This window comes from Mesoplodon mirus (genome assembly GCF_964341445.2).
Source record: "Mesoplodon mirus genome assembly, chromosome: 1".
Classification (NCBI taxonomy): Eukaryota; Metazoa; Chordata; class Mammalia; order Artiodactyla; family Ziphiidae; genus Mesoplodon; species Mesoplodon mirus.
In genome coordinates, this window is record NC_138976.1 from 60795788 (window position 1) to 60817553 (window position 21766).

The 21766-nt window shown below is 36.1% G+C and overlaps 1 protein-coding gene across 6 annotated transcripts in view; it reads right to left on the reverse strand.

Moving 5' to 3' along the window:
* CNTLN (centlein) overlaps positions 1 to 21766 on the reverse strand; it is a 357687-nt gene that overhangs the window by 328241 nt on the left and 7680 nt on the right. For all 6 annotated transcript variants that reach the window (XM_082619946.1, XM_082619947.1, XM_082619945.1 and 3 more), the window contains exon 2: positions 19948 to 20036. In XM_082619946.1, the coding sequence (XP_082476072.1) occupies positions 19948 to 20036 (89 nt within the window). The remainder of the gene's footprint in view (positions 1 to 19947; positions 20037 to 21766) is intronic.

Sequence of the window (21766 nt, forward strand, 5' to 3'; positions counted from 1 at the left end):
GGTCAAAAAAGATCTTGCTGTCATTTATATCATTGAGTGTTCTGCCTATGTTTTCCTCTAAGAGTTTTATACTGTCTGGCCTAACATTTACGTCTTTAAATCGATTTTGAGTTTATATTTCTGTATGGTGTTAGGGAGTATTCTAATTTCATTCTTTTACATGTAGCTGTCCAGTTTTCACAGCACCACTTATTGAAGAGGCTGTCTTTTCTCCACTGTATATTCTTGCCTCCTTTATCAAAAATAAGGTGACCATATGTGCGTGGGTTTATCTCTGGGCTTTCTACCCTGTTCCATTGATTTATATTTCTGTTTTTGTGCCGGTACCATACTGTCTTGTTTACTGTAGCTTTGTAGTATAGTCTGAAGTCCAAGAGCCTGATTCCTCCAGCTACATTTTTCATTCTCAATGTTGATTTGGCTATTTGGGGTCTTTTGTGTTTCCATACAAATTGTAAAACTTGTTGTTCTAGTTCTGTGAAAAATGCCATTGGTAGTTTGATACGGATTGCATTGAATCTGTAGATTGCTCTGGGTAGTATAGTCATTTTCACAAAGTTGATTCTTCCAATCCAAGAACATGGTATAACTCTCCACCTGTTTCTATCATCTTTAATTTCTTTCATCAGTGTCTTATAGCTTTCTGCATTCAGGTCATTTGACTCCTTAGGTAGGCTTATTCCTAGGTATTTTATGCTTTTTGTTACATTGGTAAATAGGAGTGTTTCCTTAATTTCTCTTTCAGATTTTTCATCATTAGTGTATAGGAATACAAGACATTTCTGTGCATTATTTTTGTATCCTGCTACTTTACCAAATTCACTGATTAGCTCTAATAGTTTTCTGGTAGCATCTTTAGGATTCTTTATGTATAGTATCATGTCACCTGCAAACAGTGACAGTTTTACTTCCTTTCCGATTTGGATTCCCTTTATTTCCTTTTCTTCTCCAACTGCTGTGGCTAAAACTTCCAAAACTATGTTGAATAAGAGTGGTGAGAGTGGACAACCTTGTCTTGTTCCTGATCTTAGAGGAAATGGTTACAGTTTTTCACCATTGAGAACGATGTTGGCTGTGGGTCTGTCATATATGGCCTTTATTATGTTGAGGTAGGTTCCCTCTATGCCTACTTTCTGGAGGGTTTTTACCATAAATGGGTGTTGAATTTTGTCGAAAACTTTTCCTGTATCTATTGAGATGATCATATGGTTTTTATCCTTCAATTTGTTAATATGGTGTATCACACTAATTGATTTGCATATTGAAGAATCCTTGCATTCCTGCAATAAACCCCACGTGATCATGGTGCATGATCCTTTTAATGTGCTGTTGGATTCTGTTTGCTAGTATTTTGTTGAGGATTTTTGCATCTATGCTCATCAGAGATATTGGCCTGTAGTTTTCTTTTTTCGTGGCATCATTGTCTGGTTTTGGTATCAGGATGATGGTGACCTCATAGATTGAATTTGGGAATGTTCCTCCTTTTGCTATATTTTTGAAGTTTGAGAAGGATAGTTGTTAGCTCTTCTCTAAATGTTTCATAGAACTCGCCTGTGAAGTCATCTGGTCCTGGGCTTTTGTTTGTTGGAAGATTTTTAATCACAGTTTCAATTTCAGTGCTTGTGATTGGTCTGTTTATATTTTCTATTTCTTCCTGGTTCAGACTCGGAAGGTTGTGGTTTTCTAAGAATTTGTCCATTTCTTTCAGGTTGTCCATTTTTTTGGTATATAGTTGCTTGTAGTAATCTCTCATGATCCTTTGTATTTCTGCAGTGTCAGTTGTTACTTCTCCTTTTTCATTTCTAATTCTATTGATTTGAGTCTTCTCCCTTTTTTTCTTGATGAGTCTGGCTAATGGTTTATCAATTTTGTTTATCTTCTCAAAGAACCAGCTTTTAGTTTTATTGATCATTGCTGAAGTTTCCTTCATTTCCTTTTCATTTATTTCTGATGTGATCTTTATGATTCTTTCCTTCTGCGAACTCTGAGGGTTTTTTGTTCTTCTTTCTCTAATTGCTTTAGGTGTAAGGTTAGGTTGTTTATTTGAGATTTTTCTTGTTTTTTTAGGTAGCATTGTATTGCTATAAACTTCCCTCTTAGAACTGCTTTTGCTGCATCCCACAGGTTTTGCGTCATGGTGTTTTCATTGCCATTTGTTTCTAGGTATTTTTTGATTTCCTCTTTGACTTCTTCAGTGATCTCTTGGTTATTTATTAGTGTACTGTTTAGCCTCCATGTGTCTATTTTTAAGTTTTTTTCCTGTAATTGATATCTAGTCTCATAGTGTTGTGGTTGGAAAAAGATACTTGATATGATTTCAGTTTTCTTAAATTTACCAAAGCTTGATTTATGACCCAAGGTATGAAGGTATGATCTATCCTGGAGAACGTTCCATGAGCACTTGAGAAGAAAGTGTATTCTGTTGGTTTTAGATGGAATGTCCTATAAATATCAATTAAGTTCATCTTGTTTAATGTGTCATTTAAAGCTTGTGTTTCCTTATTTATTTTCATTTTGGATGATCTGTCCATTGAAGAAAGTGGGGTGTTAAAGTCCCCTACTATGATTGTGTTACTGTCGATTTCCCCTTTTATGGCTGTTAGCATTTGCCCTATGTATTGAGGTGCTCCTATGTTGGGTGCATAAATATTTACAATTGTTATATCTTCTGTATGGATTGATCTCTTGATCATTCTGTAGTGTCCTTCTTTGTCTCTTGTAATAGTCTTAATTTTAAACTCTATTTTCTCTGATATGAGAATTGCTACTCCAGCTTTCTTTTGATTTCCATTTGTATAGAATATCTTTTTCCATCCCCTTGGTTTCACTTTGTATGTGTCCCTAGGTCGGAAGTGGGTCTCTTTTAGACAGCACATATATGGGTCTTGTTTTTGTATGCAATCAGCCAGTCTATGTCTTTTGGTTGGAGCATTTAATCTATTTATATTGAAGGTGATTATTGATATGTATGTTGCTATGACCATTTTCTTAATTGCTTTGGGTTATTGTAGATCTTTTCCTTCTCTTGTGTTTCCTGCCTAGAGAAGTTCCTTTAGCATTTGTCATAAAGCTAGTTTGGTGGTGCTGAATTCTCTTAACTTTTGCATGTCTGTAAAGGTTTTAATTTCTCCATGGAATCTGAATGAGATCCTTGCTGCGTAGAGTAATCTTCTTTGTAGGTTTTTCCCTTTCATCACTTTAACTATGTCCTGCCACTCCCTTCTGGCTTGTAGAGTTTCTGCTGAAAGATCAGCTGTTAACCTTATGGAGATTCCCTTGTATGTTATTTGTAGATTTTCCCTTGCTGCTTTTAATATTTTTTCTTTGTGTTTAATTTTTGATATTTTGATTAATATGTGTTTGGTGTGTTTCTCCTTGGATTTATCCTGTATGGGACTCTCTGCACTTCCTGGACTTGATTGACTACTTCCTTTCCCATATTAGGGAAGTTTTCAATTATAATGTCTTCAAATATTTTCTCAGTCACTTTCCTTTTCTCTTTTTCTTCTGGGACCCCTATGATTTGAATGTTGGTGTGTTTAATGTTGTCCCAGAGGTCTCTGAGACTGTCCTCAATTCTTTTCATTCTTTCTTCTTTATTTTGCTCTGTGGTAGTTATTTCCACTATTTTATCTTCCAGGTCACTTCTCCATTCTTCTGCCTCAGTTATTCTGTTATTGATTCCTTCTAGACAATTTTTAATTTCACTTATTGTGTTGTTCATTATAGTTTGCTTGCTCTTTAGTTCGTCTAGGTTCTTGTTAAATGTTTCTTGTATTTTCTCCATTCTATTTCCAACATTTTGGATCGTCTTTACTATCATTACTGTGAATTATTTTTCAGGTAGACTGCCTATTTCCTCTTCATTTGTTTCGTCTGGTGGGTTTTTACCTTGCTCCTTCATCTGCTACATATTTCTCTGTCTGCTCATTTAGTTTAACTTACTGTGTTTGGGGTCTCCTTTTTGCAGGCTCCAGGTTCGTAGTTCCCGTTGTTTTTGGTGTCTGCCCCCAGTGGGTAAGGTTGTTTCAGTGGCTTGTGTAGGCTTCCTGGTGGAGGGTACTGGTGCCTGTGTTCTGGTGGGTGGGGCTGGATCTTGTCTCTCTGGTGGGCAGGACCACGTTCGGTGGTGTGTTTTGGGGTGTCTGTGAACTTAGTATGATTTTAGGCAGCCTCTCTGCTAACGGGTGAGGTTTTGTTCCTGTCTTGCTAGTTGTTTGGCATGGGGTGTCCAGCACTGGAGTTTGCTGGCTGCTGGGTGGAGCTGGATCTTAGTGTTGAGACGGAGGTCTCTGGGAGAGCTCTCGCCAATTGATATTAGCTGGGGCCAGAAGGTCTCTAGTGGTCCAATGTCCTGATCTTGGCTCTCCCACCTCAGAGGCTCAGGCCTGACACCAAGCCGGAGCACCAAGCCCCTGTTAACCACATGGCTCAGAAGAAAAGGGAGGGAAAAAATAAAGAAAATAAATAAAATAATAAAATACTAAATAAATTAAAAATTATTAAAATTTAAATAAAAAATAATAATAATTAAAAAAAAAGAAGAGAGCAACCAAACCAATAAACAAATCCACCAATGATAACAAGTGCTAAAAACTAAACTGAGATAAATATAAAAATCAGAATCAAATCAGTTACAGACAGCAAACCTCAAGTCTACAGTTGCTTCCAAAGTCCACCTCCTCAATTTTGGGGTGATTCATTGTCTCTTCAGGTATTCCGCAGATACAGGGTACATCAAGTTGACTTGGGGGATTTAATCTGCTCCTCCTGAGGCTGCATGGAGAAATTTCCCTTCCTCTTGTTTGTTCGCTCAGCTCCTGGGGTTCAGCTTTGGTTTTGGCCCCAATTCTGAAGGTAGGTTGCCCTCAGGCATCTGTTTCCCGCCCAGACAGGAAGGGGTTAAAGCAACGGCTGATTAGGGGGCTCTTGCTCATTCAGGCCGGGGGGAAGGAGGATAATGGTAGTTATAATTCGAATGCTAGGTGAGCCTGTGGCACCAGAGGCCAGCATGACACTGCACAAAGCTGAGGCACACCGTGTGTTCTCCTGAGGAAGTTGTCCCTGGATCATGGGACTCTGGCAGTGCAGGCTGCACAGGCACCTGGGGTGGTGGGTGTGGATAGTGCCCTGTGCTTGCACACAGGATTCTTGGTGGCTACAGCAGCAGCGTTAGCGTTTCATGCCCGTCTCTGGGGTCCGAGCTGATAGCCGAGGCTTGAGCTCACCTCTGGAGCTCGCTTAGGTGGTTCTCTGCTTTCTGTGGGCAGACGGAGAAGGAATTCCCTCTCCTTGCACACCCCAAAACAATGGTCTCCTGCTTCTTATGAAGGTCCAGATTTCTTCTCAGACTCCCTCCCAGCTAGCTGTGCTGCACTAGCCCCCTTCAGGTTGTGTTCACGCAGCCAACCCGTCCTCTCCCTGAGATCTGACCTCCTAAGGCCGAGCCTCAGCTCCCAACCCCCACCCTACCCAGCAGGTGAGCAGACAAGCCTCTCAGGCTGGTGAGTGCTGGTCGACACTGATCCCCTGTGTGGCAATCTCTCCACTATGTCCTCTGCATCCCTGTTGCTGCGCTTTCCTCTGTGCCTCTGAAGCTTCCCTCCCACCCACCCCCGTCTCTGCCAGTGAAGGGGCTTCCTAGTGTGTGGAAACTTTTCCTCCCGGAGTTCCCAGAGGTGCAGGTCCCGTCCCTATTCTTTTGTCTCTGTTTTTTCTTTTGCCCTAGGTACATGGGTATTTTCTTGCCTTTTGGGAAGTCTGAGGTCTTCTGCCAGCATTTAGTGCATGTTCTGTAGGAGGTGTTCCATATGTAGATGTATTTTTGATGTATCTGTGGGGAGGAAGTTGATCTCCACGTCTTACTCCTCTGCCATCTTGAAGGTTCCCCACAAAACTTTAAATTTAACAGCACTTTTATGATGCATTTTCCTCAACTGTATGTTTAATTATGGCCTCAAGAATTGTTGGTGATTCCTTGAAGACTACTATTCTGGCTCTCTTCATAATTTATTCTGTTCTACTCACAGAGCTTAGCGTATCTCTAGTGAAGGTGGTACATATCACAGTGCAGCAATGTAAGGCAGTACTACTCAAAATGCAGGGCTGTGAATTGGTTATTACTGGTCTGCTATGAAATAAGGCAGTATAAATAACAAGACTTTCTCATAGAAGAAGGCATAAGTTTGATTTACATTCTGATACATGTTCCTTAGTGTTTTCTACTGACACAAGTCTACAGACCATACTTAGTTAGACGATTGCCCTAAGACATTTAAATATATATCAAATAACAGAAAAGAAAGAACAGAAAGTATGCAAGACAAACAGATTAGAACCAGTAGCAAATGGAGAGAGAGAGAGAGAGAGAGAGAGAGAGAGAGAGAGAGAGAGAAAGATTAAGAGGACTGTAAGAAGATTAAGAAAACTATAGCCCAACTCTGAATGGATTAGTAGCAACAAAACAGAGAAAGCCACTTCCTGGATTCTTTGTCATTCTAGGTGGATCACAAGCACAGTACCTTAAGGGAGAGCTACACAAAATGCAGGACTGTATAGTATTGGATAAGTCCAGAAAATTACTTACATAATGTTAGCAAGCAAAATAACAGCAGTTTCTATTGTTCTACTTCAAACTCAAAATAGCATTCTTTATAGACAATGTATTATTAATTTTAAAAGTCAGGATGAAGTTTCTGTCTGAAGCACAAATTTGGCTGAGTCACAAAAATCACTTTAATACATTTTTAGTTATCCAAAGAAAAGTTGAACAATTCAAGTTCCTAATGTATTGATATTCTTTGAAACTCCATATTACTGATTCTTCAATGTTTTTCATTCCTACCTATTCAAGTTGTAATGTTTCCTTACACATTCAAAATTAAAATACAGTGGCTGTACTCTTATGCCACTAATGATACTGTTAAGTGAGAGTTTATACATAATAGCAAGGAAATCAGATTTGCAGGGCTAATAAATAAGAAGTGATATATTCAAAATGTGCTTTTGGCAGCAGCAGTTCATAATAAACTCATAAAATGACAGGTAAACTCAAGTATCTATAAATCATAGAAAGTAATATTTTCTACAAATAAATTCATAAGGAAAATATAATATACACAAAAGTTTTCTATTTGTATTATATCATTCTATTAAGAAAACCAAAGTTTTATTTTCAGCAACATAAACTTCTACCTAAAGAGAATTAATGATAATTCTTATTACATCTTTTTCCAGATCAAGGAAAGAAATAATTACATAAATATGAATACATTTATCATATTACTTAGCAAACTCTATAACAAATTGTTTCTTTCTACAAATATATTTCTGACTAGACAGTACTCCTTAACAGCCAAACACGGAGCTTTCTCTAACTTTTAGAATAGTGTCTGACACTCACACAACACTCAATTGATATTTGTTGAATGAGTAAATGTAGTAGAGATAGCTGTTTTAATGATGGCCATGGATTTCTAAATCTCACAGTCCTATTTCCTTGCAACATTTGGTGTCCCCTTGGCATCCATGCCAAAAGGTAATGTTTCCTCTAGGTATCCATTTAAAAGGCCCTAGAATTTTATAAATTTTTTGGTGCCCTATCTCTTGCTTTGTCTCAAAGTGAAGATGTAAAACAGAACTGATGTTTGAGAAAGAAATCAATAAGATGTTCAGAGCTGAGATATTAAGAGCCTAGATGGAGGGTTTGGAAGTTAAGGACACAGAGGAATTATTGTATTTGAGTGACACTGCAAAAGAGAAAGTGACTGAACTTGGGAATTGATTTTCTGTTCAAAAGAGACCAAAAGATATCAAAGATTACCCTTAAGATGTGAAATTTAAAGAAAAGGAAGAAAATGGCATGTTTGTGGTAGTGAAAAAGTTAGGTAGTAAAAAAACTCAAAGGAGAAGCCAATAAGTTCTAGAGATAATATACTGAATTTGAAGAGCACCATAGGACATGAATTAGAAATGCCCGGGCAAGGGACATAGAGAGATATATAAAATAAGTCCACAGAAAAAGATATAAAATGGCTCTTAGTCTTCACTCACATATAATAACAAAACTGCAAGTAAAACCTATTTCAGAATATCATTTTTTACCTTTCAGATAAACAAGGATACAAAAATTTGAAAACAATGCGATGGCCAGGATGTGGAGAAAACAGATACCTTCTTACATTGCTAGTGGAAGTACAAACTGGCACAACAATTTGGCAGTATTTAACATGTATAATTGTATAGGTCTTTTGATCCAGTGTATAAGTTGTCTATTGCTAGATAACAAATTACCCCAGAATTTAGCAGCTCAAAAGAACAAACACTGGGGGATTGACTTCTCACATGACAGTGTGAGGAGCTCACTAATCTACCACCTAGTGAAACTGGTGACTGCTATTTAAAAAAAAAAATTTAAAGCCTCTTATGGTATCTGAACCAAGATCATTCCCTCTCTCTAACCCTCCCAGCTCATCAAGGTGAAGAGTCGACTCCAGATTGCTGTAGCCAAGACAACAAGACTCCATCTCCCCCAGGTTGCCAGTCAGAGACCTTTTTTCCTAGGAAGAGCAAGATATCACCATTTCTCATCCTCCCCTCCCCAACCCTCCCCATCCCAGAGGTAACTATGGCTGAGGCCAAGTCCTAGGCAAGTGCAGTTGAGCCGTGAGGACCCATTCTTCTGCCCAGCCTCTGTTTGTGTAGTAAAAGTTCTACCTCAGGTGCAGAGCATTGAGAATGCTGGAGACCCAAACACCCTTGCCCCAGCTTATGACACAGTGGTTCCACACCAGGAGAAGCAACCCAAGAGAACAGAAGACTACTGCAATCAGCACGTAGAACGGAGGTATCACTCAGAGAAGCATGATATGGTCCCACCTCCAGCTCCAGAGGCTTGGCTCAGATTTTGCCTGGTTGGGAGTACAGGGTAGAGAGGCAGGATATAAAGCACACAGATCCTAATCTCTTCCCAAAGGGAAATGACTTCATTTGCATCACAGTGTAGGGAAGTTCAAGCCTAAAGGCACTCTGAAGAAGAGTCAGGTTATGGTGAAAGTCAATTGGAAGGAGAGTTAAGACACAGGCTAAATTGTAGGCCTGCTGATTTGCAGGAGAGAAATGAGGAATAAGACGGATGAAAGAAGTCCTTCAAGGGTGGAAAATAATATCAAACACTGACTCAGAAATATCAAAGGAGCCACAATTTGATTAAATTGGTTTTTAGAGCATTTTATGCTCTAGGGCATTGTTAAAAACAATTGAGCAATCAGCCATCAATTTGTGAAGTTTAACAACTGGTTGTGGTCAGGAAAAGAGAGGAGGGGCTTCCCTGGTGGCGCAGTGGTTGAGAGTCCACCTGCCAATGCAAGGGACATGGGTTCGTGCCCTGGACCGGGAGGATCCCGCGTGCCGCGGAGCGGCTGGGCCCGTGAGCCATGGCTGCTGAGCCTGCGCGTCCAGAGCCTGTGCTCCGCAACAGGAGCAACAGTGAGAGGCCCACGTACCGCAAAAAAAAAAAAAAAAAAAGAAGAAGAAAGAAAAGAAAAGAGAGGAGGAGAGCCAAAATCACTGTCATCCTAGGGTGACAAAGCTGGGTACCCAAAACCTGCACCTTCTTAGGAGCAACATCCGTGACTTAACATTGTGGGAGGGGAAAGAGACTTTACTAAAATAATCCAGTTGGTCGCCAACCATATAAACAAGTTTGGAGGAGAAGGGTGCAGAACAGTAACCAGATTTGCTACAATACAATGTCTCAAACAACCACTTTCCATCAAAAAAATTATAAGTCATGTAAAGAAACAGAAAAATATGACCCAGACACCAGGAAAAGAAAGCAGGCAACAGGAACTATCTGGGAGAGTGACCACACTTGGGAAAAAGAAAAAAGACTTCAAAATAGCCATTATAAATATATTCACAAAACTAAAGGAAACCATGGTTTAAAAAGTAAAGAAAGGTATCATAAGAATATTACATCAAATAGAGAAAATCAAAAAGAGAAAGAAATTGTAGAAGAACCAAGTGAACCAAGACAGTACAGTCAGCCCTCCATATCCATGGGTTCCACATCCATGGAATCAATCAACTGCAACTCAAAAATATTTGAAAAAAATTTTTTTCAGAAAGTTCCAAAAAAAAACACTCAAATTTGCCATGTGCTGGCAACTATTTACATAGCATTTACATTGTATTAGTTATTATAAGTAATCTAGAGATGCTGATGATTTCACGTTTACAGAGGATATGCATGGGTTATATGCAAATACTACACCATCTTATATGAGAGACTTGAGCATCCTAGGATTTTGGTATCTGTGGGGTTCCAGGATCCAATCTCCTGTGGATATTGAGGGATGACCATAATTTGAATCCACATGTGAAAACATTTACTGGTGAAGGTAATTATATAAACATAACAAAAGTTTAAAAGTAAGTTTTCTTTCTACTTTCTTCTCTTAACTGATTTGAAAAGCAATTCCTTAAAATAATATGTACATAATGTATCGATAAGCTCAAAACATAAAAAATGTATATATGTGTAATATAATTGCCAATAACAGCATAAATGAGGTCAGCTGTAGCAAAGTTTTATTGGGCTAAGGAAATGACTACTGAATAATAAAGCAATAATTATAACAATGCATTGCTGTGTTTGTAATATTAATAGATAATATGTATAACAATACCACAAAAAGGGACTGAAGGGAATATAGTTGTATTTATATATATCACTGGAATTAATGTTTCTATATATCACTGGAATTAAGCTTGGCTAAATCTGAAGCTGATTTTGTTAAGATACATATAGCAAACCCTAGAGCATTAACTAAAGAAAAAAAAAAACCTCAAAAAATATAGTGAAAAATTCATTAAATTAAAATGCTACATTAGAAAATATTTACATAATGCAAAAGAAAGATTCAAAGACATAAATACATTGAAAGTTAAGGATGAGAAAAACAATATGCAAATAACAACCACAAGAAAGCTGGAGTAAATATACTAATATCAGACAAAATTTACTTTAAACAAAATAGTCACTGAAAAAAAAGAGGCACATTTTATAACGAGTCCCTGACAGAGTCAAGATATAACAGTTATAAACATATACATACTTAATAACAGAGGACCAAAATACGTGAAGCAAAAATGACAGATGTGAAAGAAGAAATGGACAATTCAATTATAATTGTTGGAGACTTCAATATCCTACTGTGATGGTTAATTTTATGTGTCAACTTGGAGGGTATTTTTGGATGAGATTAATGTTTAAAATCGTGGACCGTGAGTAAGCATAATGCCCTCCATAATGTAAGTGGGCTTCATCCAATCAGTTGAAGGCTTGAACAGAACAAAAAGACCAGCCTCCCTGAACAAGAAATCTCCATCAGATTGCCTTTATCTGCACCATCGACTCTCCCAGTCTCGAACCTATCAGCCCACACTGCAGATGTGGACTTGCCAGTCTCCAAAATCATATAAGCCAATTCTTTATAATAAGTCTCTTTCTACATATACATTCACACAATCCTTTTTGTTCTGTGCTCTCTGGAGAATTCCAATATACCCACTTTCAATAATGGATAGACAACTAGACAGAAGATCAACAAGAAAATAGAAGACCTGAGCAATACTACAAACTAGACCTGACATCATTAGAATACTCTTCTAAAAAATGACAGTTAAATATATATTGTTTTCAAGTGCACATGGAACATTTTCAGGATAAACCATATGCTAGACTATTTTTTAAATACTCAATAAATGTAAAAGGTTAGAAATAATGCCAAGTATGTTCTCTGACCACAATGGAATAAAACTGGAAATCAAATGGAAAAACTCACAAATGTGTGGAAATTAAACAACACATTATTAAAAAAGCAATGGGTCAAGAGGAAATCAAAAGACAAATCAGAAAATATTGTACGATGAGTAAAAATGAAGGGACAAAATATCAAAATGCATGGGAGGCAGCTAAAACAGTGCTTAGAGAGAAACTTATAGCTATAAATACCTATATTAAGCTAGAAGAAAGGTCCTAAGTCAACATTAGGTTTAATGTTCTACCATAAGACACTGAAAAATATAAGAGCAAACTAAACCTAAAGCAAATAGAAAGGAATAAAGATTAGAGAAGAAATTAATGAAATAGAAAATAGAAAAACAATACAGAAAATGAATGAAAACCAAAAGCTGGTTGTTTGAAAAGATCAACAAAACTGACAAACCTTTAGCTATACTGACAATATTAAAAAAAAGAAAAGCCTCAAATTACCAGAATCAGAAATAAAAAGGGTATATTACTAATAACCTAATAAAAACTAAAAATAATTATAAAAGAATACTATGAAAAATTGTACACCAGCAAATTAGATACTTAGAAGAAACGGGTGAATTTCTCAAAAAACACAAATACCAAAAGTAACTCAAGAAAAAATAAAATCCCAAGTTGACCTGTAATAGGTAAAGAAATTCAATTTGTAATTTAAAAAAATTACCCACAAACAAAAGTCCAGGGCTGGAGGGGTTCACCACTAAATTCTACCAACCATTCAAAGAAGAATTAATACCAGTGCTTCAAAAAAACTTCCAAAAAATAGAAGAGAATACTTCCCAACCCATTTTATAAAGCCAGTATTACCCTGATACAAAAAACACACAAAAACGTCATAAGAAAAGGAAACTACAGACTAATACCTCTTATGAATACAGATGCAAAAGTCCTCAACAAAATACTAGCAAACCAAATCCAACAACATATTAAAAGAATTATGTATCATGATCAGGTGGTATTTATTCCAGGAATGTAAGGTTGGTTTAACATCTGAAAATCAATTATTATAATAAATCATATCACTAAAATAGAAAACAAAAATCACATGATCATCTCAATAGATACAGAAGATATACTTGACAAAATTCAACAACCTTTCATAATAAAAACACTTAACAAACTAGGAATATAAGGGAACTTCCTGAACTTGCTAAAGGACATCTATGAAAAACTGACAGATAACTTTATACTTAATGGTGAAGGAGTGGGTGCTTTCACCCTATGATCAGGAATAAGACAAAGATGTCTGCTCTGGCCACTTCTACTCAACAATGTATTGAAATTTTAACCAGGGCAAGTAGCCAAGAGAAAGAAATAAAAGGCATCAAGTTTGGAAAAGAAGAAACAAAATTATGTCTATTTGCTGATGACATGATCTTGTAAGTAGAAAATCCTAAGGAATCTACCCAAAAAATTAGAATTGAAAAATGAGTTCTGCACAGTTGCAGGATAAGAGATCAATATAAAACAAACTATACACTTACACTGAACAATCTGAAAATAAACTTAAGAAAACAATTCCATTTATAATAAAATCAGAAAGAATAAAATGTTAATAAATTTATCCAAAAAGGTGTAAAACATACTCTGAAAACTATAAACGGTATTGAAAGAAATTTTAGGACAAATAAATAGTAACTGGAAAAACATCCCATGCTCATAATATAGAAGATTTAACATTGTTAAGATGGCAACATTACCCAAACTTATCCATTAAAAGAAGAAAAAGAAGAAGAGTATAGGCTATTCTAAATTAGAGATATAATCCAGTGATCAACCTTAACAACACAAAAAAAAGAGATTTGGATAACACATTATGTGTCTCCTAACATGATGTGGTAAGAATCATATTACACCGAAGATTTCTTTGCCAAAACATCAAACCTGAAACTGAATAAACCTCTAGGTCTCATTTAAAATTTATGATAATTACAGAGTAAAAAAGATTATAATCAAAAAAGTCCAGGGCTTCCCTGGTGGCGCAGTGGTTGAGAGTCTGCCTGCCAATGCAGGTTCATGCCCTGGTCTGGGAAGATCCCACATGCCGCGGGGCAGCTGGGCCCGTGAGACGTGGCCGCTGGGCCTGCGAGCCGTGGCCGCTGGGCCTGCACGTCCGGAGCCTGTGCTCTGCAACAGGAGAGGCCACAACAGTGAGAGGCCCGCGTACCGCAAAAAAAAAAAAAAAAAAAAAAATTATTAAAAAAAAAAAAGGCCAGAATGTGGGAAACTCTACAGGATAAATAATCCAACTTATTCCAAAAATAAGTTGCAAATAAAAAGAGAGAAAGACGGAGAGGAGGAAAAGGAACCTGTATACTCAGTAGGGAGACTATGTTTGAGTCCTCATAGAAACAAACATCTTTCAAAAAAAGTTATGAGAGAATTGGAGAAATCTGAAAACTGGATATTTTATTACATTAGGGAATAATTATAGAATTCTAAGTATGATAAAGATATCATGGTTATGTTTTAAAAACGCCTTATCTTTTAGAGATGGAGTCAATCCTTATTCATAGATTCAGAATTTGTGAACTTTCCTACTCACTAAAACTTATTTTAAGCCTAAAATCAATACCATTGCACTTTTTCAGTCATTTGCAGACATGCAGAAAGTGGTGAAAAATTTAAGTCACCTGAACCACATGTTCCCAGCTGAGGTCAAACAAGGGGATGCTCTGTCTTCTTATTTCAGCTCTCATACTATAAACAAGTATTCTTCTCATGGTCTATCTAGTACCACATTTTTCACATTTCTGCCCTTCTGTTGATGATTTCACTGTTTCAAATGACCACTAAGCATAGTGCTGAAGTGCTGTCTAGTGTTCCTAAGCGCAAGAAGGCTGTGACTTGCATATGGAGAAAAAATTGTGTTAGATAAACTGTGTTCAGGCATGAGTTACAGTACCATTGGTCATGAGCTCAATAGTAACAAATAAACAATATATATTAAATGTCTTTAAATAGAAACACATGTAAAGCAAGGTTATATGTTGATCAGTTGACAAAATGTTGTGACCAGAGGCTCATAGGAACTTAATCCTTTATCTCCCCTAGGAGCAATATTTCCATGTTTGCTAATTCAGTGTTCACATGACTTTATAAAACATAACTCCTGTGAATAACAAAAACTGACTGTAAACACCAATGGAACTGTGGGTAACATAACAGGATGTCCAGGATTTCCTTCAAAATAATCCACTGTGGTAGAGGGAGCAGAGGAGCAAAAAGGAAGTAGAAGTTTATAGATGAAACAAGATTGGTCATGTGCTGATAATTGTCCAAGCTGGGTGATGAGTAAACATGGGAGTTCATTAGTGTATTCTCTCTATCCTTGCATCAAATTAAAATTTTCCATAATAAAAACACATGCGCACAAAAACATGTAAACAGACACCCCACCAAAACACTTACAAGGACATTATAAAAGAGTACCAAAAAGGCAGAAAAGTAAAGAATTATTGATAAGACCAGCATGTTTCCAAATGGGTACCAAGGGCATTTGAAGCAGTACAGGCATACTTCATTTTATTGCACTTTGCTTTATTGTGCTTCACAGATACTGCATTTTACAAATTGAAGGTTTGTGAAAATGCTGCATCAAGCCAGTCTACCAGCGCCATTTTTCCAACAAAACCTACTTCATGTCTTTGTGTCCCATTTTGGTAATTCTCACAATATTTCAAACTTTTTCATTATTATTATATTTGTTATGATAATCTGTGATCAGTGAGTGATCTTTGATGTTACTATTGAAAAAAAGGGTATAACTCTCTGAAGACTCAGATGACAGCATTTTTAACAATATTTTTAAATTACGTACATTGTTTTTTAGACAATAGACTTAATAGACTTAATAGACTACAGTATAAATGTAAGTTTTATATGCACTTGAAAACAAAAAGTTGTGTGACTCGCTTTACTGCAATATTCACTTTACTACAGTGGTCTGGAACTGAACCCTCAAAGTCTCTGAGGGTTATTTAATTGAGCAGGATTATCCTATTTATTTCAGGATGTTTAGCAATCCCAGCCTCCATCTACTATGTCAGTAGCACCACTGGTTAAAACCAGTGATTCTGGCAAAGCTTTATCCACAAGGCCATTTATCACAGCATCATTATACAATTTTCATTAAAAAAGGAAACTTAATGTACAACAAGACACTGACTAAATAATATGGCATATCAAAATAATAGAATATATTGTAACTCTAAAAATATTATTTTCTTTTGAATAATAATTATATTCCTCTTGAAAATAATGAACTGACAACATCTCATTGACATGCCCAAATCACACTGCCTTGAGTCTATTAGCCTGAAAATAAGAAAAGGGGTCCAAAATGGACAAATACCTGAAAGACAGAAGAATGGACTCACTGAGACAAACCCAGAGGAGGAAAATCAAAATCCAAATAGTGTCTATAATGGAAGAGGAAGCTATTTTTTTCTGGAAGAGGCTCAGAGAGGCTCTAATTACCCAATTAGTAAGTATGGAGAGCAGAAGTCCACAGGAATCAAGATGACTAAGAAACCATTAATCAAAAATCTGGGCTTCCCATTCATCCATGTTCAGAACAGCTACCTGCAGTATCTGCCTATAACAAATGGCCCAAGGCTACTTTCAAAAGAACCATGTTCCTGAAAAAGGTCCCTACTATGGTTGTTGGGACAAACAATACAATCAGAGAAGGGACTGACTTAAGAGCCTACTTCTCATTCTGTACATTGAAGCGCATTTGCCATACATCCCTCAGGAAAGCTTGTTGATAGTCCCCTCCCTTCTCTTACACAACGCCCATAGTCAATCCTTTCATTCAGATGAGAAGCCTCTTGGTAACAGTTATATAAAAATGCAAAGTAAACTTATTAAAAGCAACATTTCTACATTAAGCAATATAGACCTTCATACAAAAACATGGTCACTAAAGAATCATCATACACTTGAAGAAAACTATCAGCATTAAAGTAAAAGAGTAGGAACAAACAGAAGTTACCCAACAGGAAACAAAGATAATGTAAGAAACAGAGAAGAACTTAAAAATTATAATCAGAAAGATTAAAAAGTTATCCTTTTAAAGAAGACTGCTATGAAAAAGGAAAAATCAAATAAGAAATTTCTTAGAAGTAAAATTTTGATTTCTAAAACTAAAAAAAAATCAAATAACTAAATAGGGTAAATGGAAAAAAATCCATGTACTGATGGAAGAAAATGTAAGAAGACCATTCAGGAGACAAAATTAAAAGATGGAAAATATGACAGAAAAGAAGGCCAAGTCCAGAAGGTCCAATCTCTAATAGAGTACAGAAGGAAAAGAACAGACAAGGGGGAAAATATGAGAATCGTATTTTTCTTCAATTGAAATAAAATCTCAAGTCTTGATATTAAAAGAACCCACAAAGGCTGAGAAGTTTGAATTTTTAAAAGACTCAAATTAAAAGATGATGTTGAAATTTTAAAATATCATATATATGAAGAGAAAATCCTAAAAACTTCAAGCAAGCTACCTAGAAAGAAATAAGAATCTCACTTGCACCGGGATCATACATACACTTGATAACACCACTGTATGCTAAAAGATAACAAAGCTATACTTTAAAAAATCTGAGGGCAATTAAATGTACTTAAAATTTTATGTTCAGCTGAAGTATCAACCAAACATAAGGACAAAAGAAAGACATTTTAGGCATGTAAGGAGTCAGAAAGTGGACCACTTATGCATCCCTTCTGAGAAAAAAATTTTGAAAATATAATCCAACAAAAGAAAGAGGAAGACATAGGATCTTAGAAACTGTAGAACTAGTTCAGGAGTACAATAAGAAAAAACCCTAGGATGGCAGCTATGAGTAGGTTTAGAAAGCAATTGGCCAAAATTCATACCATAAACCAAAGGGCCCAAGGAAGAATGTCTTCAGCCCATTATTCAAATGTCTGAACACTGACATTCTTTATGGTAAGAAATAGCAGAAAAGAAAGGCAATTAGAAATTCCAGGGGGAAAAAATGTTGTCCAGGAAGACCAAGGCACAAATATAAAATAACTTAAATGTAGCATAATTTGGGTAATTAATGGACTATAAAGAAAGATATTCTATTTGACTTTGATATTTGGAATATTCTTTTTTTGTCATACCATTTCCCTTATCAACAGGTCCAAACACACTACATGGTTCTCAAGGAAATAATATTTACATAATTATAAAATTATAAATGCAAATTACAAGTTTCCAATTTCAAAAGTCAATTCAAATTCCAAGGTATCTCATTGTGGACATCAGAATTACCTGGACATCAGATCTATGGACAACAGAATTACCTGGAAAGCTTATTTTAAAGACTCCTGGGCCTCATCCCTAAAGATTCAGTAGATCAGGGGAAAGTTCCAGAGACCTGCATTTTAAGAAATTTTCCAGTCCCCAAGGAAAAGAGGAAATTCTCTTCCAAGGAGGAGCCACTCAGCAGTGGACCTGAAGAGGCTGCTGCCAGCAAGAGCAGCAGCTCCAAGAAAAACAAAAAGCTCCAAAAGCTATCTCAGGAAAATTAGAATGGACATTTCCCTAGTAGGGCGTAACTTGCAGAGATATTTCCCAACCCATCCCCTATAGCCCAATAAAAATTTTAAAAATTTAAAAATGTTTTTAAAGAAATTTTCCAAGTATACCTTGCGCACATTAAAATTTTCAAGATTATAGCTGTAAAGCAGTAATCTCCAAAATTTTCCATTACATATCTTATGAGCAAAAGGCTTTTGAGTACCCACCCCAAAACATATGTGTATATTTATTTATAAATTGTTGATATACTTTTATGTGACCGTATATTATGTATATTATAAAATGTGAAAAATAAAAATCTTAAAGAATGAGAAAGATGACCTAACAATAATTTATTATTTGGTTCTGTCTCAACCAAGAGTAAAGGGAAAATTAAGAATCGCTTTAGAAAGTTGTAAAAAATAAACAAATTAGAAAGCTGAAAAATGTATACAACTAAAAGGAGAGGAGGATAATGAAAGAATCACAGAAATGACTAAAGAAATCCCAAGAATATATCTTCTGAAGTCCTATTCTGCTAAAAAACAGTAAAACTGAGAGTGATCACATTTAATCTCAAGAATGACTGAGGAACTAATAAGGGTACTTCAACAAAAGACTTAATTCTGATCATCAAAAGGAAAATCTCATTGATGAATTAGACATACAAGACCATGAGAAAAATCTAATTATTCTGTTTTAAGAGTTCACGATAACCAAGGATGGTAAAATTAGCCATGGATATGTATCATAGATTTTTCAGTCAAATTCCAAACAATATTAGAATGATCCCAGGGCTAGCGACTCCAAAGGTGAATATACTTGAAGTTATCAAAAACTGATATTCAGATCATATAATCATAACTCCAATTAAAAAGAAGAAAAGGCAACCATATGCTTAGCTTCTCATTTAGGAAATATAATGATATCCATTTAATAGGAAAGCAAGTGTTTTAATTGCTATCTAAGTGTCATGAGACTACTGTATACCAAATGTTTGATAAGAAGTACCCAGCATCACTCCACTGTTTCTAATGACCAAGGAGAGGCCCAATAATCTATAGTTAAATGACTGGGCATCCCCTACAGGGTAATACGGAAATCTCTCAACCTATTCCAGAACACTTACTCTACTCTGGCAAGGTCAACCCAGGCTCTCAAGTACACACTGCAATTATCTTAGGGGAAAACTGAGCCATGTCTAGGAAGGATCATGTCTAGGAAGTTGCCTACAGGGTCAGTCTCTGAAGCCAAACAACAGGAACTTCTCCAATTTTTAAAGTTGAGTAGAAAGAGCTTAAAACAAACACACACAGACACAAACACATACACACAAAGTGTCTCTCTTACCTGCAAACTTCCCAAATATGTCAGAATATGAGCAGAAGATAAGGCCTAGCTGTACTTAGCAAACTGACACACCTTGAAATAAATCCAGTAATTGTAATATCATGCTCAACATTCCTTTGGAAATCAAATGAATCTCTTCAGGGGATTAACACCAAGTGTTAATTTTAATAATGAAGAAAAACAAATTCAACCAACTAAATACTGACGAAAAAATAACTTGGTTACTCACCTGTCCACAACCAAACTGACTGCTTGCGTGAGATCTGGGTTTGTCACCTGGAGACGTTTCCACAAAGACCATACGAATTCTTTATCAGCCTTAAAGAAATAAAAGACATTTTAAATTCATTGCTTTGTAGCTACAGCACAGAAGGCAATATACTGCATTAAATTAAAAAATTAAAAACATAATTACTTGATCCCTAGTTCTATAACTATAAAACAGATTCTTGAAAAGTTTAACAGGAAAGCTTTATTTTAAAAAGTTCTTACACTGGTAACCCACATTTATTTTACTATTTCTACTACTCACATTTAAGGGTGCAAATGCTGAAGGGCTGAATATCAAGGTGAATTTGTTCTAAAATGAGACTGTCCTCTAGCTATTGCTTCATTTTCAGCTGCCTTTTTCAGCAAAATTCCTTGAAACAGTTGCCTACAATCATGATCTCTTCTTCCTCACTCCCCATTCACTCTGTAATCTCCTCCAGTCAGACTTCCCTCCCCACCATAACGCTAAAATCATTTTTCAAGGTCCTCTATATTGTCAATTCTTAATAGGCATCTCAAATTCAATTTATCCAAAATAGAGTTTTTGACTTCCTACCCTCTCACAAACCTGCCCGCTCTGCATCTCAGAAAATGACACCACCACCTACTTATTGTTTAAAAACTTAAGATCTAGGAATCAATCTTGGTTGCTCTCTTTCTTCACATTTCATATCCAAACCATTAGTAAATCCTATTAGCCTTACCTACAAAATATATCCCAATTCTGAACACTTCTACCTAGTACAAGTGGAACAAGTACTATCCACCATCCTACTACAAGCAACTCTACCTCTTGCCTAGCTCCCTACAATGGTCCCCTGGGCTCCTTACAGCTCAAAATCATCCAGTGGATTTCCATCAGATTAGGAAAACAATCCAAACTCTACCAAGGCGACATGACCCTACACCATCTGGCCCTCCAGCCTCATCTATCACCCACCCTCTTATTCACAGGGACCTTCTGGCTCTACTGGTACCAGGTCCTTTTAAATATACAATCTACCAGATTTTCATGTACATTATTACCTCACGTCACTCAGGTCTTTGTTTAAATGTTGCCTCTTCAAGAGAAGAGAAGTCTTCCCTAACTACTATATTTATAGCCACCAAAACCCACAAATCTCTGGTAACCCCTTACTCTGTTTAATTTTTTTTTCAAATCACATTTCATTTCATAATACTATATTTGTTTGGTATTTTATTTGTTTGGTTTTAATTGTGTGGCATCATCCATTCTCCCCTTCCTCTTAGTAATAGAAACCATTTTTGATCTTTGCTGCCAACTAAAAGACTGGCCTCTCTTGCCTATGGGCTCTGTGACTGAGTTCCACCAATTAAATATAAGAAATGTCATTGGAAATCTTAAAATCGGACTTAAGTCTACCAAATGTGTTACAATTATTTGTTCCCAGTATGCTGTTGTTTATTTGACTTTATTTATGATGGAGATTTTTGGGGAAAAGGTAGTTATTACTTTTATATATTCATACATCTTTTTCATTATGGCTTATGGTTTTCTTCTACAAGTTAGAAAAAAGCCTTCTCTGCTCCAAGATTGGAAATATATTTACCCATACTTACTTCTTAAATTTTTATGTTTTCATTTTTTAATGCTCAAATCTTTGATTTTGTTTGACTGTTTTTTAAAGACTTTTGACAGCTGGAGTACTGCAAAGTACTACCTTACCTAACTATTCTTATATGTCATACTTTATCTTTTAGAAGCAAGAATTCAGCATTTAGGTATTAAAATGATTTCAGTTAAGGACAAGAAATGT